The sequence below is a fragment of the Dunckerocampus dactyliophorus genome, chromosome 6 (assembly GCF_027744805.1).
Source record: "Dunckerocampus dactyliophorus isolate RoL2022-P2 chromosome 6, RoL_Ddac_1.1, whole genome shotgun sequence".
Classification (NCBI taxonomy): Eukaryota; Metazoa; Chordata; class Actinopteri; order Syngnathiformes; family Syngnathidae; genus Dunckerocampus; species Dunckerocampus dactyliophorus.
In genome coordinates, this window is record NC_072824.1 from 3,516,684 (window position 1) to 3,544,560 (window position 27,877).

Genomic DNA, 27,877 nt, shown 5'->3' on the forward strand with positions numbered 1-27,877 from the left:
CGACACCTCAGGATCACCCGGCGGGAGCTTGAGTGCTCGGCGTTCCCCATTCATCCCCCCGCCCCCCCAAGTCCCAATCCCTGCAGGATGACCACCGACATGACACGCCGGAACCACCAGGCCGACCGCCGCCGCCATCACCGCCAGGGTAGCACGGTAAGCCTCTCCTTCGTCCACCTTCGGCGTTAAGCTGTCAAACAATCGCTTCCAAGCATCTCCATCTTTCTAATAAGACATTTTCTATCCTTTTCCTTTCTTTTGCCAATCCCTTTCATGCGCCTCTTTTGGCTGCTAATATCGGCCTCTCTTTGCCATCAAAGGCAGCACATCAATTGCCTTGACTCCCAAGCGTATGCGTGATGGAGAGGAAAAGGGGGGAGAGAAAAAAAAAACAGATGAACGCCATGTATCAAAGATCAAGGCAGGCTTTCATGCCTCGGTTTGGCCTTGCTTGGGTTCTGCTTTCCATCATACTCCGTCCAGAGGTAGCGCCGCGCTCAATCCCGTCCCATCCTAGCCAAACCGCCGCAGCCATCCGGAATTCGTTCTGAAATCGCTTTTGTTTCATTTCATTTCTTTCTGCTTTTCTTTGGGAATATTTCGTGGCAGCCCTACAGGGCCTGATGATGACAATACGTGAAACAATATTTGAATAAGCAGCAGGAGGGCAGCCGGCTAATCCAGTGTGGCTAATCCAGCATTGGTGCCGGCCATATTGGCGGCCAGAGTATTCAGCCGCGTCACAATGCACATCAGCGGGACGCCATGGCAGATATACTGACACTCCTACTACAGGCTGCGCTGGGAAAGGCCGGCAGATGGATGGAAGGATGATAGAGAGATAGCTGGATGGATGGTATCGACCATCCCTGATCAGAACTGAGGAGGATGGACTCGTCTCTTCTGCTTAAGATGCTCATCAAATGTTCCACTAAAAGAGCCGACTAGATGTCAAAGTCAACAAGAGGAAATTCGGCACATCCTCCTCCTCTTTTGTTGCGGCAAAAGCAAAGCAAATACTTGTCTCCAGTGAATCTGAAGGAGCCAGAGGTCTGTTGCTCTTTTAAGCGCCATATAATGAAGATTTTACTCTGTGCCGACCATCTAAATGGCTCTTTGTGCCGGGGAGGGCCCCAAAGAGATAAGCCTGCTTCTGACAGGCCTCCGTACGGACGGCCCAAATTTGCAGTGGCAGCTGGAACAAAGGAGCCCCCCCCACACACACACAAACTGGCTGACACAAAAAAAAGCACCCATCTCTGCACTGTTTGGGCTGCTTGACTCAATTCCAGGATTCCTACTTTTGTCTTCATTGGACATGGCAGTTGTGGTCACATGACCAGTAAAAAAATAACAAGCACCTCAAGGATGGCTTGTTTATGATTATTAATACAGCCAAGTCACTTCCGTTTAAGTCGACAACCCGTTATACCAACTCAAGTCCTGATCCACCGTGTTCTTCTTATTACTAAAAAGTGTCCGCTTAAGTTGACGTCGACGTACACAGTCGACCGCTTTTGACGTCATAAAAAGTGAGCGCCAAAGTGGTTATTTCTATGTGCTGCATCATTGTTAACTTCATGATTAAACGTTATTATTACACCTAATAGCTTTTCATATATGGCCTCGTTGAACACTCACATACACAACTAGAGCTGCACAACAAGTACAAATGACTGGTGGAAAAATACCGGAAGAGGCAGATACACAGAAGATTGTTCTCACTCTCTCGCGCAAGCTTACCTTTCACTTTCACACAAACTTAACTTTCACTTTGTGAGGGGCGTGGCAAATGCTTTATCTAGGCTCTGTATGGAGGCCAGTAACCAAATATGCTGTTGCTTTTCTATACAGTTTGAAAACCTTTTAAATTATGTGGTCATTGACTCCCATAGCAATGAGGTTCCAAGCACCGGGAAGAAAAGCTCAGGAAAAGACATAGCTTGTACATCACTAACAACAACATCGCTAGTGTGTAACCAAACACCTCGCTCGCTCACCGTGCAACCAAAAATAACACAACAAGTAGCAAGAGTGGAACAAGCAATGTAACTGCACCACCCTTTTTTATGCGGGTATGGAAATATATGCTTGCACATAAATATACACGCAAACCAATGCTGTTTTATACAAAGCTATAACCCGCAAGGCATGCTGGATAAATTCCTGTTGGGAATATGTGTTTAAATGAGTATAAAATAGTATTGTTTTGCATTCATATTAGTGTGTAAACGTCTGTTTCCATACCCGCGTCGTCTTTGTGGTACAGTTACATTGTGTGTCACTTGTTGTGCTATTTTTAGTTGCACCGTGAGCGAGTGAGCTATAAACATCAAGCTGACTCGCTGCATATAAAGAGCACCTCCTCAAGGAAGTTCAACTTTGCCTGTGACTACTTCCTGCGCAAGGCAAGCTTTAGCTGTACAGGGCAGAGGAGATGGACCAATAAGCATCCTTATTATGGAGCGTGTATGCAGAAAATGGCAAGTTTTCCCAAAAATAAGAAAATAATGGGTACATGCGTGTGAATCAGGAGTATGCGGGGATCCATTGTAGACAATAATGGAAGAAGGGCCAAACTGTGGCCATCATAGAACATGTATTTACCTCTACAGGCAAGGTTTCAAGTCAAAGTTTAACATTCTTAACTGTCACACAAGTGTAAAAAGAAGCTGAGCACTGCTAATGTTTACAACCCTCGTTGCAGGAAATGTGCCAAATACACTAAGTCCCCAACTAACAAACACAATTGGTTCCAGACAACCGTTCTTATGTTAAATTGTTCTTAAGTAGGGGAAAAGATAGTATTACCAATAATATAGGTACTACATGTACGTGTATACATATACAGTATATGTGTATGTATGTAAATATGAGTTTGGATGTAGTAGTAATATTAAACAAGGATAATTAAAGAAAAAAACAATAATAAAAGTGATATAATAATACGTAATGATAAATGTTATTTACCTTTGAAGAGGAGTGGTCGAGCATACGTCGTTGTGGAGGAGGAGGAGGAGATATTGAAAAGAAGGACAAGTCGTCGTCGTCGTTAGACTCTTCTAAAAGAGGTAGTGGTCTGTCGGTGGTGTAGAATTAAGCAGGCCTATTAACTCTTCATAAACTTTAATCACACGCTCTGTCCGGGTTGTACAATTTAGCTTTCCATTTAGCTTTACACTGTATCTCCCCAGCGTCTAACTCTTCCTCTGTTGGTCCCATTAGCTCTAAGGCTGCATTAGCAGTGTCACAGTGCCCTCTACTGGTCAAGCATGTACAGTAGCAGTATAAATACTGATTGAGCGACTGACTACAAGGCAAAATAAAATAAAATATAGACCAGTTGGCTTGTGTTCGTATCTGCAAGTGTTCGCTAGTTGGGTGTTCGTAAGCTGGGGACCTAGTGTACAAAGCAAAACACGCATGATGACCATTCCAAATGAGAGGTTCCACTCCGTTGTATGTGGACAGTATACATATCGATGTATGGATGGTTGCCAGGTGTATTCATCCCCCCTCATGTGATGACCTTTCTTCAGCTGAGAGCTCAGACATCTACAGCACACACACACACACACACACACACGGAGGAGGCTCATTATAGATTCATAAGTAACAACATGCCCCCAACCCTTCCTCACCAAGACATCATAAAGGTCAAGTTCAGCCTCCTCAGTATTCCATCTTCTCTTCCCTCGCTCCTCCTTGCCTCCGGGGGCAACTGCAGCAAACAATAACAACACCGGCAACAGCCTGTTGCGGTGCGTGTGTGCGCGTGCGTGCGTGTGTGTGTGTGTGTGTGTGTGTGTGTGCTGATGAAGTTTGTGTGCAACCATCATTATGCAGAGCATGTAAATGTAAATGAGAGTATTCATTTGCCTAATGAGTAACATCATCCCATGTCATCGTCCATATTCTAGGCAATGCTTGGACCAGATGGAGCAGCAGTTAGTCCAGGACTGGGCCAGGACTCGGGCTGGGGTGTGGACCTCACCTGGTCCACCACCAGAATACGCCATGGTGAGCAATCTGTTATTTTAAAGGTGCCATATTGTAGTATTTTTCACCAATTTTAAATACAGTAAGTCTTGAAGGTGCCACAATAGTGTATTGAAAGTGTGTTGGCCTTGATGCAGGAATTTAGAGTGCTTGTACGCACTTGTCCACGTAATAGATCCCGTGTATATCAACGTAAAGGTGTGAGACGGGCGGACACAAAGGTTAGCAACACCAGCATAGCTATGTGATGCTAAAGTGCTAACATTACACTCACATTTTAACAGAAACGTAATGCTCATTCACCAAAGATGAGCAATATGATCAAACGTAGAGCTTCCACGCCTATAGCTGACTGATGGATACTCAGCAGAGCTTTATTTTAAGATGTGTAGTAAAAAAAAAGATGTGTAGTGAAGCCTGCTTTTTTTTTTTTTACACCGGTGTAGGCTCATGTAGCTAAGGGCTGGTCAGAGGAGGAATCATGTCCACGAGGAAGGAGGGGTTTTCTTCCAAAACCTCTTCCATTCCCGCTTGAAATGTCTACTTTCCGATAGTCTCCAGGATCCTGAATGTGTCCTGACTGTTGATTGGATGAGCCAGGAAAAGGGAGGGAGATACGGCTGCGGTTACATACGATAACTACGGTTGTGGGTTTTTTTGCCGTGGTTTCATTCCTGCCAATAAAGTGATTGTTGATAGACCGCCTCTTCATCCTTCTCTCGACGTCCGGGAAAAAGTGACACTATTTTGCAACAGTGGAATGGGCGCCTAACGTGTTTCCCAGCATGCTTTGCTGTAGTTGAAATGATCATTTTTGGCTGTATTATGCCTCTTTAGGGTGCTATTTTGTACAGACAGGATGTAATACAGGTAGTTTAAAAAGTGGTGTCCTCCACCTCTATGTACATATTACTGCTACATCACTATAAAATCACTTTTACATCACAAAGGACTTCAGACAATGTTAAAATGTGTCTTCAAACTTTACCTGTACCCTTCACAAAGGTTTTTCCTCATGGCCACAGTTTGGGAAAGCCAATGGTTTGTAAATAGATGAAAACAGGGAATGCAATGTCTGCATAAGAAGGTAACATGCATGGTCGTCTAATCTCTCACTCTCCTCTCTCTCCACACACACACACGCACACACACACATTCTTTCTCTTTCTCTCTCTCTCTCTTTGCTTACGGGTGAAGGCTGGGTGCTCCCGGCTGACTGACAGCCCGCTGGATGAGGAGGCTGACAGGCGGGATGCTCAGGCGCTGTAGCAGGTGGTGAAGTGGACATGTGACCCCCATGAAGTGACCACTTAATCGGAGGTTAGAGAGAAACCTGAGGTGAGACCACTATTTGTTATTGTTGTTTCTTAATCAGAATGGCTTTTCTTTCACATTCCCTCGCCAGACATGCCATCAGTCTGTGTTACTGCTCTTTTTTATCTCTGTGCACTTCTTTGAAAACATGTAATACTAGCAGATTGATGAGAAGTACCCATTACTGCACTGTCTAATTCATGCAGTCTTTTCCACATCAGCTTATCAGGCTGTCGGTGGTGTAGTAACACGAATCCGCCAACAGGGGCGCCATTGGAGCGTAACTTTGCTACCTGAACATAGACATGCAACACATAGACAAAACAGCTGTATTCCTTCGAACAGCACAGCTCTACGGTGATTATCCTGCATTTGAAATATTAATTGTTGATGAGATTTTACAGTTTTTACATAAATGTCTTATTAGTTATAAATATGAATCACCTAACAGTCATTCTGTACATTGCCCATTACCTCTGTGCTACATACTGCATTACAACAAAATAATGCACATATAAAGTATATGAAACAGTAAATTGATATTGAAATGAGTGCAAAATACATACACATATATTTGAAACACTACTTTTCAATATTGCCGAATTAAGCCTTTTACTTCAGTTCTCCATACTGTTGCTAAAACGTATTGTTAGAATTTGGAATTAATTTTTGCTGTTCCACAAACTGTAAATTATTAATAAGAAAACTCGCTACTTTGAAAATGATATTGAAATTATGTTAAATGATTTCAATTAGATTTCTAAAAATACAGTACATCTACATTCAAAATTATTAAAATAATGTTGAAACATTGAAATTATATGGCTAAAATAAATAAAAATAATAATGAATACATGTGTTTAAATAACAGACACATTACAAAATGTAATTAGACGTATTTGTCGTGCATTTCCAATTTCCAATTTTTTGTGTGAATAAAAGTCCAGGAATATAGTAAAAAAGGATATGAACATGTATTTAAATGACTTGTACATTAGTAGAATTTGCAACTATTTTTAGCCCTCGAAACTATAAAAAAGAGATGTTTTGAATATACGCCTCTTACATCCTATACGTTCCACTTCTAGAAGCGTCCACCTCTTGCGCGGCGTGCACGTACGCGGTCATGCACGAGCCCGTGGCTAGTGAGTATTATTGCCGTGAAGCCACCATGGCGAGTTGAGACGTCTCCTTCACATTTAACCCGATCAAGCCTTCCTCATGCTGCCTTTCGGAGTACACACTCGCCGCCTGTATCCCCCATGCGGCACAACACGGGGGTCGGCCTCTCAGAGACGGTAGGACGAAGACTTTTGGAAGCCAAAAGAAACACACACTGAGCTAGCATGCTAACTAACTAGCTAGCTAGGGGGGAGCTAAGCTAGCAGGCAAGAGAGTGGAAAACGTGCCCTCTCTCGCTTTCTTCTTTTTCTTTGATCTCACACCAGTCCGTTTTAGTTGAGTTTGAGGAGCGCCAAAAAAGCACCAGAGCTCCCCCGCCTGTACAAACTACTTTGGAGAGTGGGTCCGTGTTTTTGGGGGGTGTCTTTGCACGCTCGGGCCGTTTTATGTGGTTGTGGAGTTTGTTTCTGTAGTCACCCATCCCCCACCTCCCTCGCAGGCCAACATGAATGAGATGCTCACTTCAAAGCCTTGGCACTGCTGCAAGGCTAGCTACTTAGCTTAGCGTACACAGCTAACGTTTAACATTTGCCATGGCTTAACTAAGCAAGTGTTGTCTTCCACGGCTTTTTAGTGCTACTTTTTTTTCCAAAGCTTCCTTCTTAACTTTAAACTGGATATCCGAGGCAGACGGCGATGGTTGAACACTGCTTAGAAAGTTTGCCTGCTAATAACAAGTAAGCAACTGTCACTGTCGCCTACACTTGTTTAGTGGGAGATGCTAATGTCCAACGCAATATCAGCTCCTTTTAATTTAGCCTCCTGTTAAGCCATTCGACGCAGCGAAAGCAGACATACTGTGTTCAAGGGTCAAACTGTCGCCATCATCATCATGAAAGGTTATATTGTTACACACGTGTAGTTAAGTTACCAAAAAACAGTGAAACGTGTAGAAAAAAAACAGTCTCACTTGAAAAGCTTAACTTAGCGTTAGTGATGTTCCTATCGATACTGAAATATCAAAATATCCATACCAGCTCGTCATGGTATAAAGTCGGTTCTGAAATCAAATTATCCATACTTGCGATACTTTGGTCATTTGGAAGGCTGATAGTAAACGAAGCCATGTGTGAATGACATTTTCACTCTTATAGTACCTGTTAATAATTAATCACTTATTTGAACTGTTTTATTGTTTTACTTTTTTATTGCTGAAATGCCATTTTCTCATATTTTATGATTCTGTCCTTTTTTCCCTCTGTTGTACATTAGCTTGGCTATACTGTAAATCACCCCGCTACCTCAATGTACTTAAAGACAGTTCCGATTTTTTGACATGAAGTTGTATGACATCCCCATCAGCAGTGACTTACCCCCCCCCATTGGTCCTGGGAGTCCAGGTCTGGTCAGATTTACGTGACAAGGAACGTCGTTATGCTTAGTTGCTGGGCCATTGAAGTAAAGATTTTGGCTTATCAAAAAGATATGCGTTAAAAAGGGGAATATATGCATGCCAAAAATGCCTCATAAAAAAAAAATCTGATCTCACAAATCGCTCGGCGTTATATTTCTCCCACCGCATCTTCTTCCGCTGTGGAACACACATAAACAAGATGGCTGCAGCGCTCTGTAACGGAGGAAGACGCCAGCGTCTTCATCACATACACAAGAATGCACAGGTGACAGTGTGCAGGGATACGGCGGGAGACAAATAGCGCAGAGCGAGTTGTGAGGGCTGATTTATTATTTCTTGAGTCAGTCAAGAGATCGGGAAGACCTGGGTTTGCATGTTCTCCCCGTGTGTGCGTGGGTTTTCTCGGGGTACTCCGGTTGCCGCCCACATTCCAAAAACATGCATGTTAGGTTAATTGGAAACTCTAAATTGTCCATAGGTGTGAATGATTGTTTGTCTATATGTGCCTTGCCATTGGCTGGCGACCGCTCCAAGGTGTACCCCGCCTCTCGCCCAAAGTCAGCTGGGAGAGGCTGCAGTATGCCCCCGCGATCCTAATGAGGAGAAGCGGCATAGAAAATGGATGGATGGACTTGTTGTGCTACTTTCTTCAACGCCAGCTTGTTAACTTGATATCCGAGGCGAGTGCTGCTAACAAAGTTTGCCCGCTAATAAATCGGTTAAACTGCTGTGAAGTTCCAGTTCAAATTTAGAATCAGAAGTAGTGGAAATACCTGTCTCGGGTTCATAAAACGTTTATCAACTGCACAGCAGAATCTTTTTTTGGAGTTAAGTTGATCTTACACAACAGACATACAAATGTAACAATGCGTTAATCAAAAAAAACCCCAAAAAACAAAGAACATAAAATGAGAGTAACAGATGTGACGAGCCAGTCGGGGGAGTCACACTTGAAGGCTTTGGAATTGGCACAAGACTAGCCAGCTGGTTAGCTTAGCCAGCTTACACATGCTAGCTTTTCAAAGCTTGAATTGGATAGTCTAAGCAGGTTGTTGATGCGAGTTTGAAGTTGAACCTGCTCTTGTGGTGTTTGTTTAGCATAGTTTTATTTGTCTATTGTCCTCCCACTCTGTTTATGTGAGTGTTCCCTTCCTAATAATACGCCTCAATAAGACCGACGGAATCCCTCCATGATTGCCTTTGTGACACCAACTGCTATTCTTGTCTTCCATCACAGGGAGAATTGTTTGTCTGCAAAATCGTTGCTGTAGGGGGGCCGTCTGACCTCTGCTGTGCGCAAGCAGAGACATGAGCGTTGTCAGGGACTTGGATGGGATTGGGTTCAGGGGTGGCGGCGGCGGGGTGGTGGCCTCCCTGAGTGGCCCGACCCATTTCACGGAGGATGCGCCGCGGCCGCCGGTCCCAGGTGAGGAGGGCTCTGATGTGGACAACCTGGTTCAGTCGACAGTCAGCCGTCCAGGCGGCCTCTCTCAGACACTCGGCTTTGCCCTGTCGTCTTCATCTGCCAAGATGGGGGATTCCTCAAGCTACACGCCCTCCTCCTCGTCCGCCACCCCCCGCCGTTCCGACCTGGACTTGGGCTACGAACCGGAGGGCTCGGCCTCGCCCACGCCGCCGTACCTGAAGTGGGCCGAGTCCCTCCACTCGCTCCTGGATGACCAGGAAGGAATCCAGCTGTTTCGGAACTTCCTGTGCCAGGAAGGGTGTGCGGACCTCCTGGACTTCTGGTTCGCCTGCTCGGGGTTTCGGAAGACCAGCCAGGATAAGAGGACCAAGCTAGCTAAGGCCATCTACAGGAAGTACATCATGGACGGAAGCGGGATTGTCTCCAGGCAGATCAAGCCGGCCACTAAGAGCTTCATCCGAGACTGTGTGGGGAGGCCGCATCCGGACCCCGCCATGTTTGAGCAGGTAAGTTTCTGTTTAGCTTGCACACAATGTCTATTTGTTGGAACTTGGAATCAAGTTTTCCGATTGGAAGAAAGTCTTTTCATTCAAACACTAACCCAGGGGTGTTTTTTTATTGGCCCTCTGGCACATTCGAAACATATAATTTAATAAGAAAACTTAAACAGCAAATATGGAAAAATCAGTAATTTTACAAGAAGAAAATAAGTACAGTCAAACCTGTCTCAGCGGCCACCTGTATAGAACGGCCACCTGCCTATAGCGGCCACTGAAAAATCCCTCGCAGAAAGTTTACGTTTTATAGACCCTGTGTATAGCAGTCACCTGTCCAACACGGCCAGCGGCCACCCATTTTGTATCCCTTGGTCTATCTGACTGCATATAGCGGCCATAATGCCGACTCAAGCAGAAGCTTCATGCACGAAAAAGTTTCGTTTTTTAAGCAATGAAGCCGTCGTGTGTAGACTTTAATTACTGAGTCCTAGTTCGACATAAAAAAGCCGTCTTCCTACTTTGCAATGCCGCCCTGAAAAGATTCAGTGACGGCCAAAACGGTAATCTTCCCACTTTGCAATGCCGTGAATAGATTCTAAAATAGCTAAAACACCTAAATAAAACATCTAAAATATCACTTAATTGCCGACTAATTAGAGATTAGAAGCCCATTCAATAAGAAAGGAGCGATGGTATTGTTAGTTTACGACGATCTTCGCACCTCTTCCGCACTCAATTGTTCACGCACACACCCATTTATGACTGCTCCACGCGTATCCTGTACATATATCCTCAGGCTCGTTCACTCAAATTTTTATTTCTTGCTTTTAAAATTGTGTTTGAAAAAAAAAAATTGTGATGTTCTGCAGGACAGGAGCGAGCGTCCCCTGTCCTGCGCTCTTATTTGGCGGGCTGTGCCTTCTCCGGGGAGGAAGAGGCAGCCGCTTCATGCCTGGTGGCCGCGCAGCTGCAGTCAATTAACATCTGTGGCGGATAAAAGGCCAGCGCCGTCGAATGTGCGGCGCTGGTTCATTGTTGTTATTGATATTACTAGTTTCCTCACCGGAGCTGTTACCTAGATTTACCTACCTGTTTATGTGTCAACAGAGCGTTTTCCCCTATGTCTCTTGGTTTTGCTCCAGTCTTTTTGTGAATACATGTTAATATGTGTGCGCACAAATTCAAAATGGCCGCCAACCTGTCTATAGCGGCCACTTTTGCCGTTTCCCTTCAGTGGCCGCTATAGACAGGTTTGACTGTATAAAGAATAATATAAGAAAATTAAGAATAAAGTCGTATTCTAATGAGGGAAAAAAAACCTTCACTTTTATGAGAATGAACTTGTAATATGAGGAAATCTAATGTCACTTTAGTAGCATAGATTTGAAACAAATTAAAAAATTAGTCGGAACATTAGGAGAAACAAGCAAAACTAAATAAAGTTGTAATTTTTTGAAAATTAGTTGGGGTAGAAAGTTAAAATATAAAGAAGAAAATTTAAGGAGATTCTTTTCGAATAAAGTTGAAATATTTGGGGGGGGGAAAAGAAACCAGCAAAAAAAAGATGAGTGGAGTTGATGCTAAGAATGGGCTATTTCTTCCATATGACGCAGATGCGATGCAGTAAACGCAACTCATTTTCCTTTTTTGTTTTTAATTCCAGTGGACCCTCACACAGTCTCCACGCAGCATTCACAGCCCTGCAAATTCATGGATTTTTGGTCAAAAAATAGTTTTTCCAAAAATAGTCTGTTTGTCCAGGAGATGGCAAACACACCTTATTCACCACGCATTGGTGGTAGTTTGTAAATAGGTGATAGTACAGCATACGTGTATCACTGTTGGAAACACCACAGTTTATACATATTGTTTTTATGGTCTCCATAAAGACAAACATGATTCTGTAGTTCTACTGGGAGACTTTAACGCCCGTGTGGGCAATGACATGATTGGGAGGAATGGTGTGATGTTGTTGGACTTGTTGGACCACAGTTTGTCCATAACAAACACCATGATGGAACATAAGGATGTCCACAAGTGCACATGCACCAGGACACCCTAGGCTGCAGGTCCCTGATTGACTTCGTAGTTGTATCATCAGACCTGCGTCCGCATGTTCTGGACAGACGGGTGAAGAGAGGGACTGAGCTGTCAACTGATTACCACCTGGTGATGAGCTGCATTAGATGGTGGGGGAGGATGCCAGACAGATGTAGCAGACCCAAATGTGTAGTGAGGGTGTGGTGGGAACGTTTGGCAGAGTCTCCTGTTCGTCGAGTCTTCAGCTCTCACCTCCGGCAGAGCTTCTCCTGCATCCCGGGGGAGGACGAGGATATCGAGTCCGAATGGGCTCTATTCCGTGCCTCCATTGCTGAGGCAGCCGATCGGAGCTGCGGCCGCAAGGTGGTCGGTGCCAGTCGTGGCGGCAAGCCCCGAACCCGATGGTGGACACCAGAGGTCAGGGCTGCCGTCAAGCTGAAGAAGGAGTCCTATCGAGCATGGATGGCTTGTGGGACTCCTGAAGCAGCTGACGGGTACCGGCAGGCCAAGCGGCACGCGGCTTCGGCGGTGGTCGAGGCAAAAACTCGGGTGTGGGAGGAGTTCGGTGAGGCCATGGAACACGACTTTCGGTCGGCCTCGAAGAGGTTCTGGCAAACCGTCCGGTGCCTCAGAAAGGGGAAGCAGTGCCCGGTCCACACTGTTTACAGTGGGGACGGGAGCCTGCTGACCTCGACTGAGGATATAGTTGGGCGGTGGAAGGAATACTTTGAGGCCCTTCTCAATCCCACTGACATACCTTCCCTAGAGGAAGCAGAGAACAAAAAAAGATTAAAAACGAAGAGTGCCGATAAAATGGTTTCACTTGTCAATGCACAGTTGAATAGAAGTATTTTCAGCTTGGATTTGAACACTGCCAAAGTCTGGGATTGTCGCACATCTTCTGGAAAACTGTTCCAGATTTTGGCAGGATAAAACTGAAACGCTGCCTCCGTGTTTAGTCCTAACTCTGGGCACCGGCGGGAGACCACTCCCTGAGCTTCTCAGGGCTCGAGATGGTTGATGTGGCTCTAACATGTCAGAGATAGGATGTACCGATCCACATTTTTTGGCATCCGATATGATTTTTTTTTAAAATTTATAATAATGAGCTCTTGTTATAAACATGAAATTGTGGGATAGAATATGCTTATGAAAATAGCTCTTCAAAGCATTAAAAATAATGCAACCAAAGTATTGCAGAATTTACATTTTTATTACACAGCATTGCCAACCATATTCTTTGGCTTTTGTAACTAACCTGTGAGTCAAGTCCTTATTCCAATAAAAGTCCATTCAATAAAATAGAAAATTGGAAAAAATGGGCGTGCAAAATACTTTTAGGGTAGGACTAATCATTTGACATGGTTATAGATAAATTATAAATTATAATTTGTGGTGTGATTTTAGAATGACTTTTTTTTTTTTTTAAACTCTTGGGGCCCTATGAAATCTTATTTTTTTCCAAACTCCTTTTTTTCTGTTTTATTTTTTTAGAATTCAGTTTTTTACCTTTTCCACTTATTTTACCAGCATAGAATGTGTGCTATTTGGGTTAGTGAATAAAGTGGAAAAATCCTTCCATTTATTGATGCAATACATCATTGGCCCGTTTTGTCCAGTCATTGAGAAATGGATGTAGCTTAGCTCACTTTTGGGATGGGATGTCAGCCTCAGTACATTTTGCTGCAAAATCTTCAACAAACTGAATGCCCGTGCTTGTGATTAAGGACGATGTAGTCACAGATGTCATTCCAATGTAAGATATTTTAATGACACACTTCCCGTGCGAGCTCTCTACACCATGACGCAGCAGTCTGGGCACAGTGAGAAGGAACTACCGCTGTACTACGAAACTGAATAGCCAACGTCCTACGTGAAACTAACTTCACTACGGTACACTGCTGACATGTCTGCATGGTGGCATCGTGTTTTCTTCTTCTTGCGGGTGGCGAGAGTCGAATGGCAACCAGCTTTGAGGGGCATTACTACACCTACCATGTTGGAGTGTGGCTCAGAGGTACAAACGTGATACGGCAACCGGATCGGTCCAATCTTGTGGTGGAAGCCGATATTGTCCGATCTTCACAAATACAGCGGATCGGCAGCCGATCCCAATCCTGAAGATCGGACCGGGACATCCCTACTTGGGCGCAAGACCATAGAAAGACTTCTACACAAGCAGAGCTGTTTTCAAGTCTATTCTCTGAGCCCACAGGAAGCCAGTGCAGAGACCTGTGTACTAGACTCGAGCGAGCAGCAGCATTGTGGATGTACTGCAGCTGTTTTACAGCTCGTTTAGAGAGCCCAGTGAGAAGGCCATTACATTAGTCTAGCCTGCTAGAGACAAAGCCCCTCTAAATCAGGCTTAGACAGTATTCCCTTGATTTTGGCAATGTTTTTTAGGTGGTAAAAAGCTGATGACCCAGGAAGGAAGTTCCGCTAATGCTTAAAATGAGCAAAATACTGTATTACATGTTATAGTGAACGCACCTGTTAGTACATTCTCACAGCAAGGATATAAAACCATAAAACCTGGTTGGAGGTGTTTTTATAGTGGCCTTTCTAGGCAGAATAGGTGTGTCTCATTACATGCATGAATTAGCCGCCTCTTTTTATCTGTTTTTATATCTTTCGAACACAGAAAAGACGATTCTAACTATTTTGAGGCCATACTGTGGCAAGCAGTTTATCAAAGTGTTCCATATAAGATGATTAATGTTGGTTAATCCATGTCACATCCCAGTTGTTTAGACACAGACAAATAAAAGACTTGTTGAATGAACATCTATTATTATTTTTTTTATTCTGTATCTGATATCTATATTTTATATCTCTTACATTTGAGTTTTAACATGTCTTAATGTTGCTGGAAGTGGTATAGAAGTGGAAGTGGTTTGGTTGTATACTGTGTGCAATGACAAATATCAGTCTCTCTACAGTGCCTATCATAAGTATTCACCCCCTTTGATGGTTTACCCTTTTATTGCTTTCATAAATCAATCATGGTCAATAAATTTTAGCTTTAACAAAAAATATTGGAAAAATACCTCTTTAATGTCAAAGTGAAAACAGATTTCTATAAAGTAATGTTAATTAAAAGAAAATTATATAAATGAAAATAACTGTTTGCATAATTATTCACCCCCTTCAAGTCAGTATCATCACAGCACAATCACAGCAGTGAGTCTGTGTGGATACTGTAGGTCTCAATCAGCCTTGCACATCTGCCCACTGCAATTTTGCTCCATTCTTCTTTGCAAAACTGCTCAAGCTCTGTCAGGTTGCGCGGGTATCGGGCATGAACAGCCCTTTTCAAATCCAGCCACAGATTCTCTATGGGATTGAGGTCTGGGGTTTGACTCGGCCACTCCAGAACAATTACGTGGTTCTTTTTTAACCATTCCTGTGTAGCTTTTGCAGTATGTTTTGGATCATTGTCTTGCTGGAAAATAAATCTTCTCCCAAGACGTAGTTCTCTTGCAGACTGAAAAAGATTGTCCCCCAGGATTTCAGTGTATTTCGCAGCATTCATTCTACCCTCTATCTTTACAAGCCTTCCAGGTCCAGTTGCTGAGAAACATCCCCACAGCATGATGCTGCCACCACCATGCTTCACAGTGGGGATGGTGTGTTTTTGGTGATGTGCAGTGTTTGGTTTCCACCAAACATGACGTCTTGACTGATGGCCAAAAAGCTCAACTTTGGTCTCATCAGACCAAAGAATCTTCTTCCACTTGACCATGGAGTCTTCCACGTGCTTTTAATATGACTTTTCTTTAACAGTGGCTTTCTCTTTGCCACTCTCCCATAAAGCTTTGACCGGGCAGCAGTTGCTACATGCACAGTCTCTCCCATCTCAGCAGCTGAAGCATGTAACTCCTTCAGAGTAGTTGTAGGGGTCTTGGTGGCTTCTCTCACTAGTCTCCTACTTGCACGGTCACTCAGTTTGCGAGGGCGGCCTGATCTGGGCAGATTCACACAAGTGCCATATTCCTTCCATTTCTTGACAATTGATTTCACTGAACTCCGAGGGATGTTCAGTGCCTTGGAAATTTTTTTGTAACCATCCCCTGAATTGTACTTCTCAATAACCCTTTCCCTGAGTTGCTTAGAGTGTTCTTCTGTCTTCATGGTGTAATGGTAGCCAGGAATACTGATCAACCACGCTCTGGACTCTTCAGACACAGGTGTTTTACAACTCAATCACTTGAAACACACCCACACCACTCAGGTGATCTTCATTTCACTAATTGTGAGACTATTGGCAACAATTTGATGGACCTCTATTGAATTAAACCATTAAATTAAAAAGGGGGTGAATAATTATGCAAACATTTATTTTCATTTATATAATTTTCTTTCATTATCATTACTTTATAGAAATCTGTTTTCACTTGGACATTAAAGAGTTTTTTTTCCAATATTTTTTTGTTAAAAAAGCTAAATTTAAATGACCATGATTGATTTATGAAAGCAACAAAAGGGTAAACAATCAAAGGGGGTGAATACTTATGATAGGCACTGTACATAAAATATAAACATGAAAAAACACAAGTCTTAACCTTCAGTTTAATCAATAATACACAAGAAATAAATATTGCAAAGCTCCTTAAATAATAACACATATCTTCCTAGCACCGATAAGTAAATAGAAGTATTTGTCACATGGGTGCAATGAAAATGCTGGAAATAAAACAATCCCATACTCAAAATGTCTTAACAATAATAATATATAATCATACAATAATAATTATGGTTAATCGATGATCCAATTAGTCAACTATTTTGGTAATCGATGGATTTTTAGATATGTAAATATCCTGTCATGTCAGCCTCTCAAGTGTGAATATTTTTACATTTCCTTAGTCATCCATGAAAGTAGACCTATTGTCTTTGTGTTTTAGCCAACACCAGATATTCACACATATCAGCTTTGACTTTGGAAAACAATGATGGGCATTCTTGCTTCTTTTCTGATACGTTGCGGACCCAACCACTAACTATAGGTGTTTGCTTCATATTCATTTGGTCCATTTGTGGCCTGATCCATTACGCCATTAATTAAACAAACTTCAGATCAATCGACTAGAAAATGATGATTTTATTTTTTGTACATTTATTGTTTTACTGAAGCTATTTGACAAACATTTAGATTTTTTATGATTTAACATTATTTTAAAACCGAATATTCAAACGACAACCTGGTGTTGCTCTGTCCATTCACATCTTCTAATTCTGAATAAAAAGGCGCAAATTAAAAATGTTGTTTGTTTTTTTTTTAATCCGATTCATCAATGAATCGACCCTAGTAATGATGTCATAACAATGTTCAACATTTCAGACTAGTGTTTCAGCATACTGTTTTCAACACTCCAGGTAGTAACGGAGGTGGAACATTTCAAATACAAAGCTACCATCCTCACCTCTGTTGGTCTGGCTGCTCAAATTTTGCACCCTTCCTGTAAAAGCCAAAGACGTTCCAAACTTTACTTGTTTTTTTTTGTTTTTTGTTTTTTTTGGGAGGGTGTTGAAAGTCTTTTGCATTGATTAGCCAGGCGGTGACTAGTAAATAGCGCTAAATAGTGGTGACTAGTAAAGCTAGCATGCCTGCTACACCCATTCTGTTCTTCAGGCATGGCAAGCTATGGAGCAAGCCTGACAATCCTTTCGCCAGCTCCAAGGCTGTTTATAAGACACTGTCAACCGTTGTCTTCTCTTGTGATACCTGGTGCATGTCTCCACAATCGATTAATCTAAAGATTTATGGCTGATTGTTATTGACACCGGAGGCTTCCACCGGCTCATTGAAATTGTTCTTTTGTCAAATATCCGTATATCCGGTCGCATCAGTTTATCATTCACAACCCTAGTTTCAGGGTTATTATTGTTATAATTATTATGATTATTCTCCTCCCTGAGCTACCACCTTATCGTGGTGGAGGAGTTTGCGTGTCCCGATGATCCTAGGAGCTAAGTTGTCAGGGGTTTTTACGCCCCTGGTAGGGTCACCCACGACAAACAGGTGCTAGGTGAGGGACCAGACAAAGAGTAGCTCAATAGACCTCTGTGATGACAAAAAACATTGGGCCACGTTTTCCCTTGCCCGGACGCGGGTCAGCGGGGCCCCCCTTTGGAGCCAGGCCTGGAGGATGGGCACGATGGCGAGCGTCGGGTGGCCGGGCCTACGCCCATGGGGCGCGGCCGGGCACAGCCCGAAGAGACGACATGGGTCCCCCCTCCAATGAGCTCACCACTCATGGGAGGGGCCAAAGGGGTCAGGTGCAGAGTGAGCTGGGTGGCAGCCGAAGGCGGGGACCTTGGCGGTCCGATCCTCAACTACAGAAACTAACTCTAGGGACATGGAATGTCACCTCTCTGGTAGGGGAAGAGCCTGAGCTGGTGCATGAGGCTGAGAAGTTCCGGCTAGGTATAGTCGGACTCACCTCAACGCACAGCAAGGGCTCTGGAACTAGTCCTCTTGAGAGAGGTTGGACCTTGTTCCACTCTGGCGTTGGCAGCAGTGAGAGGCGACTGGCAGGGGTGGCAATTCCTGTTGCGCCCCGGCTTGTGGCCTCCATGTTGGGAGTTTAACCCGGTGAACGAGAGGGTAGTTTCCCTCCGCCTTCGAGTGGGTGGACGGGTCCTGACTGTTTTTTGTGCTTATGCGCCAAACAGCAGTTCAGAATACCCACCCTTTTTGGAGTCTCTAGAAGAAGTACTGGAGAGTGCTCCCTCAGGCGATTCCCTTGTTCTGGTGCAGCAACAGTGAGACCTGGAGAAGGGTGATTGGGAGGAACGGCCCCCCTGATCTGAACCCGAGCGGTGCTTTTTGGACTTCTGTGCTCATCACAGATTGTCGATAAAAAACACAGTGTTCAAGCATAAGGGTGTCCACATGTGCACTTGGCATCAGGACACCCTAGGCCGCACTTCCATGATTGACTTTGTGGTCGTATCATTGAACTTGGGGCCATATGTTTTGGACACTCGGGTGAAGAGAGGAGCGGAGCTGTCAACTGATCACCACCTGGTGGTAAGTTGGCTCCGATGGTGGGGGAGGATGCCGGTCAGACCTGGCAGGCCCAAACGTATTGTGAGGGTCTGCTGGGAACGACTGGAGTCCCCTGTCAGAAGGTGTTTCAACTCCCACCTCCAGGAGAGCTTCGACCATGTTCCGAGGGAGGTGGCGAACATCGAGTCTGAATTGGCCATGTTCCGTGCCTCTATTGTCAAGGCAGCTGATTGGAGCTGTGGCCGTAAGGTGGTCGGTGCCTGTTGTGGCGGTAATTCCAGAACCTGTTGGTGGACGCCAGTGGTGAGGGATGACGTCAAGATGAAGAAGGAGTCCTATCGGGCCTTTTTGGCTCATGGGACTCTGGAAGCAGCTGACAGGTATTGGCAGGCCAAACGGTCTGCGGCTCTGGCAGTCGCTGAGGCAAAAACTCGGACATGGGAGGAGTTCGGAGAAGCCATGGAGAACGACTTCCGGACGGCTTCGAAGAGATTCTGGACCACCATTCGGCAACTCAGGAGGGGAAAGCAGTGCACAGTCAACACCGTGTATGGTAGGGATGGTGTGCTGCTGACGTTGACTCGGGATGTTGTGGATCGGTGGAAAGAATACTTCGAAGCCCTCCTCAATCCCACCAACACGTCTTCCTATGAGGAAGCAGACCCTGGGGACTCCACGGTGGGCTCTCCTATCTCTGGGGCTGAGGTTGTCAAAAAGCTCCTCGGTGCCAGGGCCCCGGGGGTGGATGAGATCCGCCCGGAGTTCCTTAAGACCATGGATGCTGTAGGCACGTCTTGGTTGACACGACTCTGCAGCGTCGTGTGGACATCGGGGGCAGTACCTCTGGATTGGCAGACCGGGGTGGTGGTCCCCCTTTTTAAGAAGGGGGACAGGAGGGTGTGTTCCATCTATCGTGGAATCACACTCCTCAGCCTCCCTGGTAAGGTCTATTCAGGGGTTCTGCAGAGGAGGATCCGCCAGATAGTTGAATCTCGGATTCAGGAGGAGCAGTGTGGTTTTCGTCCTGGTTGTGGAACTGTGGACCAGCTCTACACCTTGAGGGTGCATGGGAGTTTGCCCAACCAGTCTACATGTGTTTTGTGGACTTGGAGAAGGCATTCGACCGTGTTCCTTGAGGAATTCTGTGGGAAGTACTACAGGAGTATGGGGTATCGGACCAACTAATTCAGGCTGTTCGTTCCCTGTATGACCGGTGTCAGAGTTTGGTTCGCATTGCCGGCAGTAAGTCGGACCCGTTTCCAGTGAAGGTTGGACTTCGCCAGGGCTGCCCTTTGTCACCAATTCTGTTCATTATTTTTATGGACAGAATTTCTAGGCGCATCCAGGGCGTTGAGGGGTTCTGGTTTGGTGGCTGCAGGATTGAGTCTCTGCTCTTTACAGATGATGTGGTCCTGCTGGCTTCATCAAGCCGTGAACTTCAACTTTCACTGGATCGGTTCACAGCCGAGTGTGAAGCGGCTGAGATGACAATCAGCACCTCCAAGTCCGAGTCCATGGTTCTCGCCCGGAAAAGGGTGGAATGCCATCTCCGGGTCGGGGATGAGATCCTGCCCCAAGTGGAGGAGTTTAGGTACCTTGAGGTCTTGTTCACGAGTGAGGGAAGGATGGAACGCGAGATCGACAAGCGAATTGGTGCGGCGTCTGCAGTGATGCGGACTCTACATCGGCCTGTTGTGGTGAAGAGAGAGCTAAGCTGAAAGGCAAAGTTCTCAATTTACCGATCGATCTACGTTCCTACCCTCACCTATGGTCATGAGCTTTGGGTAACGACCGGTAGAAGGCCTCGGGGAAGACCCAGGGCACGTTGGAGAGACTATATTTCCCAACTGGCCTGGGAACGCCTCGGGATCTGCCGGGAGGAGCTGGCTGAAGTGGACAGGGAGAGGAAAATCTGGGCCTCCCTGCTTAGGCTGTTGCCCCCGCGACCCGATCTCGGATAAGCGGTAGAAGATGGGTGGGTGAATGGATGGATTATTATTATTATTATTATTATTATTATTATTATTATTACAATTGCTATTAATAGCAATTAGCGCAGAGGTTATATTTTTGCCAATCACTGTCTGGATCCAGTAATTTTTTTTAAAGGATTCTGTAATATTGCGAGAGAGGACCGTTTTCGGTATTTGTACATATAACTCCACAAAAAATGGTCAGCGCACTTGGGGGGAAAAAAAATACAGTTTCTGTCAGGTTCTATAAAATATCAGGATGTAGGAATATTATTTTGGTGTGAGTCACAATATGGGGGGAACTATGGTGCTTGGCGGAGGACTGCTCTGTCAGAGTGCTTCTCTAATTGCTGCTGCTACTACTACTACTATTACTATTACTACTACTACTATGATTATTATTATCCATCCAAAGATGTTTGTCTAGCGTCCACGCTTTGCCGCAGTTATGTGACGTGCCTATGATGTCTGTGGCAGGCCCAGACGGAGATCCAGGCCATGATGGAGGAGAACACCTACCCTTTGTTCCTCAAGTCAGACCTGTACTTGGAGTACACGCGGTCGGGAGGGGAGAGCCCCAAGCTGAACCCGAACGATCAGAGCCCTTCGTCAGGGCCTGCTAAGCCAGTGCCTGGCTGTTTGCCTACGCTGCCCGAGGATGAGGAGTGGAGGTAAACGTTAATGTTGGCCTTCAATGTCCAATAGCCATTGATTGTGTCAGTGTGGTGCTCAAGTCTTCGGATGGAATTGCCTTATAGGTGCAGAGGCGGTCCGAGGGAAGCGGAGGAAGAGGAGGAAGAGAAGGAAGAGTGCGGAGACACACCAGTTGGAAGGTTGACCCACAGCCTGCTGATGAAGACGGTACCACAGAGATCTTCGGCCGGCAGGAGGCGGCAGGACAGCAGGGAGTACAGGTGTGTTGCAGAGCACGCTCCTTGATATCTTGTACCATCTCTAAGACTGGTTGAGATGTCTAAAGGTGGGTGTTTTTGTTTGTTTGTCCCGTGATCCACCGCTAGACCTTGGAGAGAGCCAGTGAACCCGTACTACGCCAATATGGGCTATGCTCGCGCCCCCGCCACCAGTGCCAATGACAGTGAGCAGCAGAGCATGTCAAGCGACGCCGACACGCTGTCGCTGACCGACAGCAGTGTGTAAGCCAGCATTAATATTTACTTCTTATCACTGCTTAATCCCTGCTTGATGTTCAATGTCCACTCCTTCCGTGTGTGTACAGAGATGGTATCCCTCCTTATAGGTATCGCAAGCAGCATCGCAAGGAGATGCATGAAAGTGCCAAAGCTAACGGACGTGTGCCCCTACCTCATATACCTGTGAGTTCTACACAAAGTGGACTGACAAGGCGTTGTTTGGTTCCCCCAGCAGGATTCGAGCTAACACTGTGTGTGTGTGTGTGTGTGTGTGTGTGTGTGTGTGTGTGTGTGTGTGTGTGTGTGTGTGTGTGTGTGTGTGTGTGTGCGCGCGCGCGTGCGTGCAATGCAGCGCACGTATCGCATGCCAAAGGACATCCATGTAGAGCCTGAGAGGTTTGCAGCTGAGCTCATCAGGAGGCTGGAGATGGTTCTGAGAGAGCGGGAGGCTGAGGAGCGTCTGGAAGAGCGGCTGAAGAGAGTACGGCTGGTGAGTCTATGTAGCGTGGCTTTTCAGCACATCTGGGAAGGCGGTCTGATCCAAACTAGCAGATATGGTCATGTGACTTCCTGTTTGCAACCCCCAACAGGAAGAGGAGGGCGACGACGCCGACATCTCCGTCACGACCTCCATGTCTTCCCACAGCATACCACTCCCCCTCCCCTCGTCATTCCCCCCTCTCTACGGCGCTCACTACTCAGAGACCACCGCCAACACAGGAGCCGTGGCCACGTACGGCGGCCTGGTCGCCATGGAGGATTCCCACGATGACGACCCAGAGTCCATTCTGGACGAGCACGTGCAGCGGGTGATGAAAACGCCGGGATGCCAGTCGCCGGGGGCAACCAACGGCACCTTAGGAGGGGGCGGCCGACAGACGCCTCCCAAGTCATCACGGTCGCCCGATGGCGGAGTTGGCCCGCCTCACTACCCGCTGCACCGAGGGGGGGTTCACAGTCTGCCTGCTTCTGGGGTCAAAGGTAAGTGGTTAGAAGGTTTTATTTTCCCCGTAAATAAGAACTGACGGTACAGGCAATGTTTTAAGTATCGTCATCAAAGTGCAATAAAATGTTAATCCTTAACACGCCACCAATGCGCTGTCAGGTATGCATCACCACAAGCAGCTGTACCACCACAGAGGAAGAGAAGGCCAGGAGGAGACGGGATCCAGGTCTCAGCCCAACTTCCTTTGGAATGGCGAGCCAGCTAGCCAGTATGCAACCAGAAGTCGAAACTACGCCGACGGGGCCGGAGCCAGCACCCTGGATGGAATGGGTTACAGGTAGGCCAGACCCGCAGTATGCTCCTCCCCCTCGCCGGGATCCTTTTGTGTGGCGTTCGTCCTAGTGAAGCCAACTGTTCCATTTGCTTTGCAGCAGTAAAGGGAGCACGCTATCACGACGTGGCAAAAAACCATTGGAGGCGTCGGGCAAAGGCGACGAGGGTGGGCGTGGTATGGATACTCAGGTACCTCTGGATGACCTGGAGAGGAACCAGAAGATCCTCCAATGGATGATTGAGGGCGACCGGCAGAGGAAAAGCTCACACGGGTGAGAATTGCAAAAATATATCATCTAATTTCAAGATAATGCACTTCAGATAAATCCCACATGGCTGTAATAATCTTTGCAATGACAATACACCCCTCAGTTTTCTTACAGGACTGAAACCTATTTGTGTCCTGTTTCTTTAAAGGCCAAAAAAAAAAAAAAAAGACATACATTTAAAGACGAATATTTGTGTTATTTTTAGATATTATGAGAGCATAATTTTGATAGAAAGTCATGACATAAGTCAAAATTATGAGATTAAAAAGTTGAACTTGAAATAAGTCATAATTAAAAATATGAGTCATAATTAAAAGTCGAAATTATGAGATAGAAAGTCGTGAGATAAGAGTCAAAATTATGAGAAGTCAAAATTGAAATAAAAAGTCGAAATAATGAGTCCTAATTGTGAGATAAAAAATTGAATTTACGAGATACAAAGTGCATGTGCTTATAAGTAAGGTTTTTCTCCTTTTTGCTGCTTTTTTGTTTTTCTTTATGTCTACAATGTGCCACGCACCCATTTATTAAAAAAAAAAAAAGAAGAAAGAAAAAAAAAAGGCTGCACCCGGGCTTGCGCTTTGGACACCCCTGGTGTATGTATTTCACCAAGAAGTGGAAGCAGGGGCGTGTTTAGTCCTTTGGGGGACTATCTTGTTTATATACTCCTGCAAAAAACATTCTGAAATATTCATGTTTATCATCTAACTAGTGTGAATATGAAAAAAATACAATTTCCTGAGCTATATAAAGTCCTTGAAATCTTTCCAGGGGATTATTATTACCTAATTATCATCTAAACGCTTTGACTGTAGTTGATAGGAACATAAAGCAGCATTTAATATGATTTACCACTTAATACTCACATCTTTGTGATGGAACGAGTGTAGAACTACTGCATTCTCCGCGGCCGACACTGACAGCAGCAAGCAGCCCTGCTGTCAATGTGTTGCGTTTGTTGTGACACTTGGAGTAATTCGTTTACCGCTCGACTTCTCCTCTTCTCCATTCCACTCTGCTTCATTTTTCTCCAAACTGCGCCAACAAGTTTGTTTTTTCTACGGTCTGCCTCAATCAGTCAATCAATCTGATGATGCCGTTTGCCCCTCTTTGCAGTGGTAGCACCAGCAGCTCCAGGCGGACGGGAGGCAGCAGCGAGTCGCCACGTCCCACTTCGGTGGAGCGACCTGGTGCCGTCCACCCATGGGTCTCGGCGCACCTGCGCAACAACCCCTCCTCGGTGTCCCCCGCCATTGTCTCCCACCCGGTGGCAGCAGCGGCACAGGTGCAGCCCTCGCACCCTTTCATTCAGGACCCCGCCATGCCCCCCAACCCTGCTCCCAACCCCCTCACCCAGCTCGAGGAGGCCAAACGGAGGCTGGAGGAGGAGCGGAGGAGGGCGGCGCTTCAGCAAGCTAAGCAGAGGTGGGCCTCAAGGCGGCGTCGTGGTGCCTCTAGGCATCATGTGAACGTCTTCCTGACCTTGATGTTTGTCTTCTGAAGGCACAAGTCTGCCAAGCGTCAAGTGTGCGAGAACATGACTGTGGCCTACTACTTCTGTGGTGAGCCAATCCCATACCGGACCTCGGTCAAAGGTCGAGTGGTGACTCTGGGCCAGTTCAAGGAGCTGCTGACCAAAAAGGGGCACTACAGGTGAGGTGAAGGGTGCCACGGGAGACGCACAAAGACCACAACCTGACCAGCTTGTCTGCCTTTCCCGCATGCAGGTTCTACTTCAAGAAAGTCAGCGACGAGTTTGACTGCGGCGTGGTGTTCGAGGAGGTCAGAGACGATGATGCCATACTGCCCATCTTCGAGGAGAAGATCATCGGGAAGGTGGAGAAGGTGGACTGAAGCAGGTGGCGAAAGTGAGGTGAAGATCCACCAGGAGGAGCACGTTTGGGACAAATGCAGTAGAGATGGAGGAAAAGAAAAGCAAGTCAGATAAACGAACGGAGAAGCGTGTGAATGAAAGTGTGGCAGGAGCTGATGGAATATCTGCATCATGTTTGGATCACAATGGAAGATGACATCTTTTCTTGCCTTCACTGTGGACCTTTTTTAAATCTGGTGTCTGTCCACTCTGCCACAACCATGGGGAGAAAAGGGCGAGGTTTAAGTCTTCCACTTCTTCTCCGGAGGAGCCTGTCCTCCTCCGCAGACAGACCATTACCATGCTGCTACATGATCACGGCGCTCACAGGCACCCCACCTCGTCTCCCTTCCTCATCAGCTTCCGAGGAGAGGATGAGGACGGAGGATCAAAGGGAAGCTGCTCCTCTTGTCCATTTGGAGGACATCACGCGGCAATGTCTCCAATTCAACAGTTCTCTACACGTGTTTACCAAAGCTACATTTTTTAGGTTTGTGTTTTGATGGGACAAGTATGTACAAGACAGGTACTATGACATATGAATTAATGCAGCCTAGTTGACATATCTCCACCTAATGTTCTATTATCATGTACATTTAAAAAAAAAAAAAAAAAAGCTCATTCTTTTACCATTTCAGGACCTTGCCTCCCCAAATCCCATTTCTTCGTTTTTTTTTCTTACACAACATCTTTGTACACATTTTTATTCCTACCCCTCACCAACCAGTCGTGAAGTATCATGAACGTAGAGAGCACGCTTGACAATGTGCCGTCCTGGCCACTCACATTTACCCACCAAGTCGAGGTGCCTACGCTGCCCACGCCTGAACCAGCCAAAGACCACAAATCCGCCCCCACCCCCTCAGTCGTTCGGATATTACAACCTTTGTAGTGAAATGTTTTTTTTTTGTTTTTTTTTTTTAGTTTTGAGCATTTCAACCAAGGCACAATGTAAAAAATGTCTTTCTAAATTAAAAAAAAATAAATATTGGAAAGCTACATGGCGAGTGGCTAGAACAGCATTTAATATGCTAGCGAGTAGATGGACATTCTAAAGTTGACAAACTTAAAAAGTCATCCCACGAAAATTTTTCATCTTAAATTAATCAGTTTATTTAATAATAATTTATACATTGTTGCTGTACAATTTATATTTAAAAAAAAAAAAAAAAAAAAAAGCTACATGCTTTTTGTTGGACAGCAGAATTATGTTGTTGATCTGTATCAACCACAACAATGTTCATGACTAAGATGGCTCTTCTTTCTACGGCAAACTAGTCGAGCCCAAATCAGCATCGCCTCTGCTGGTCGCAGCCAAGCAGTGCGTTCCACACAACTTTTCCCTCTGCGGATGATCTGTTTTTAAGAGGTGAGGTTTATCGCTCTGCCAACTTGACCAAGAAATATGGGTAAATCTAAGTATTTCCTAAATTGACCTTTTCGAGTCCTCCCATCATAATGAGCAAAAAGGAGTTTGAATGTTAACGAGTCTGTTGGACAGGAACCAGGTGAATGTAACTTTCATGGAGGTTTAATGTTAAACTATGAATGAATGAATGTGCTTTTCCACCAGGAAGTGGACCTCTGCTGACTTCTTTCTTTGTCCTGGGGAGGGAAACTAGCATAGCAGCCTGAAAACCTGTTATATGCCTTGGATATGACTTTTTTTTCCAACTGATTTGTTTATTGAAAAAAAATAATAATTTGAATAACCAAGCATGTTTATAAGGAATGTTTTCCGGTCCATTTTATGTTTATCTGCAAATGGCAACATCTGTTTTGTTGCCAGTTTGTGTGAAACACAGTGCCTTTTTATCTCAGCTTCTTTTTGTTTATGAAGCAATTAATCGGTTTAATGTGTATTTTTTCCCCCCCTCACTTTGACCTATTGTAATTATTTTATATATATTTTTTTTAGCTTCCAGACATGCTCGGCCACTCCCTCCTTGTCCTATGATGATGGTCTGCTGTAAATATGTACATTTATCATTTCATACACGCCTTTCTCTCCCGCGCCACACGTCCAGGTGTTGTTGCCAAGATGTCACTGATGTGCTGGTTCCACTTGTACATTTCTTTGCAAAAGGTACTTCATAATAAAGATGTTGGATAAACTCCGCCATTCTTTTTCCCCACATATTACGTGGGTGATTGCAATGATTTCCACCTGCAACCGTGTTATTTTACAGCGTCCTGTTATTTTGAAGGCCGGGCTTTACTGGCTGCCGCATGTTGCCGAGCAGACCGGATGCTGCTCCGACACAAGCGGAAAAGATTTTTTTTCTCCATGAAAGTTAAAAAGATATTGGAGTCTCCAATATCTTAACATCTATCTCCAATTTGGAGGTACAGTACATTTTTTAAATGACAATTTGATAGTACAAATATGATTGTTCCCATGGGTGATTCAGCAGATATTAATGGAAAAACATGCACAAAATTCAAAGTGTATTAACATACGTAATGCAAAGTTCTAAAAACAAGATTTTAAAAAAGTATTTCATAACA

General features: G+C 45.1%; 1 protein-coding gene across 1 annotated transcript; it reads left to right on the top strand.

The window, feature by feature from the left end:
* Positions 1–6,443: 6,443 nt before the first annotated feature.
* On the top strand, positions 6,444–27,483 carry LOC129182934 (axin-1-like). Its single transcript, XM_054779616.1, has 13 exons — positions 6,444–6,611; positions 9,087–9,781; positions 21,275–21,468; positions 21,556–21,711; positions 21,817–21,951; positions 22,035–22,131; positions 22,301–22,438; positions 22,539–22,929; positions 23,054–23,231; positions 23,326–23,499; positions 24,613–24,921; positions 25,000–25,149; positions 25,224–27,483. The coding sequence occupies exons 2-13, from the start codon at positions 9,158–9,160 to the stop codon at positions 25,348–25,350; spliced, it is 2,673 nt and encodes an 890-aa protein (XP_054635591.1). The 5' UTR covers positions 6,444–6,611; positions 9,087–9,157; the 3' UTR covers positions 25,351–27,483.
* The last annotated feature ends 394 nt before the right edge of the window (positions 27,484–27,877 follow it).

Excerpts from the sequence above, each read along its gene's own strand:
- LOC129182934 (XM_054779616.1), top strand. The coding sequence starts at position 9,158 with ATGAGCGTTGTCAGGGACTTGGATGGGATTGGGTTCAGGGGTGGCGGC. Across the intron at positions 22,930-23,053 it reads GCCTGCTTCTGGGGTCAAAG|GTATGCATCACCACAAGCAG; the intron begins GTAAGTGGTTAG and ends ATGCGCTGTCAG. Across the intron at positions 25,150-25,223 it reads ACCAAAAAGGGGCACTACAG|GTTCTACTTCAAGAAAGTCA; the intron begins GTGAGGTGAAGG and ends TCCCGCATGCAG.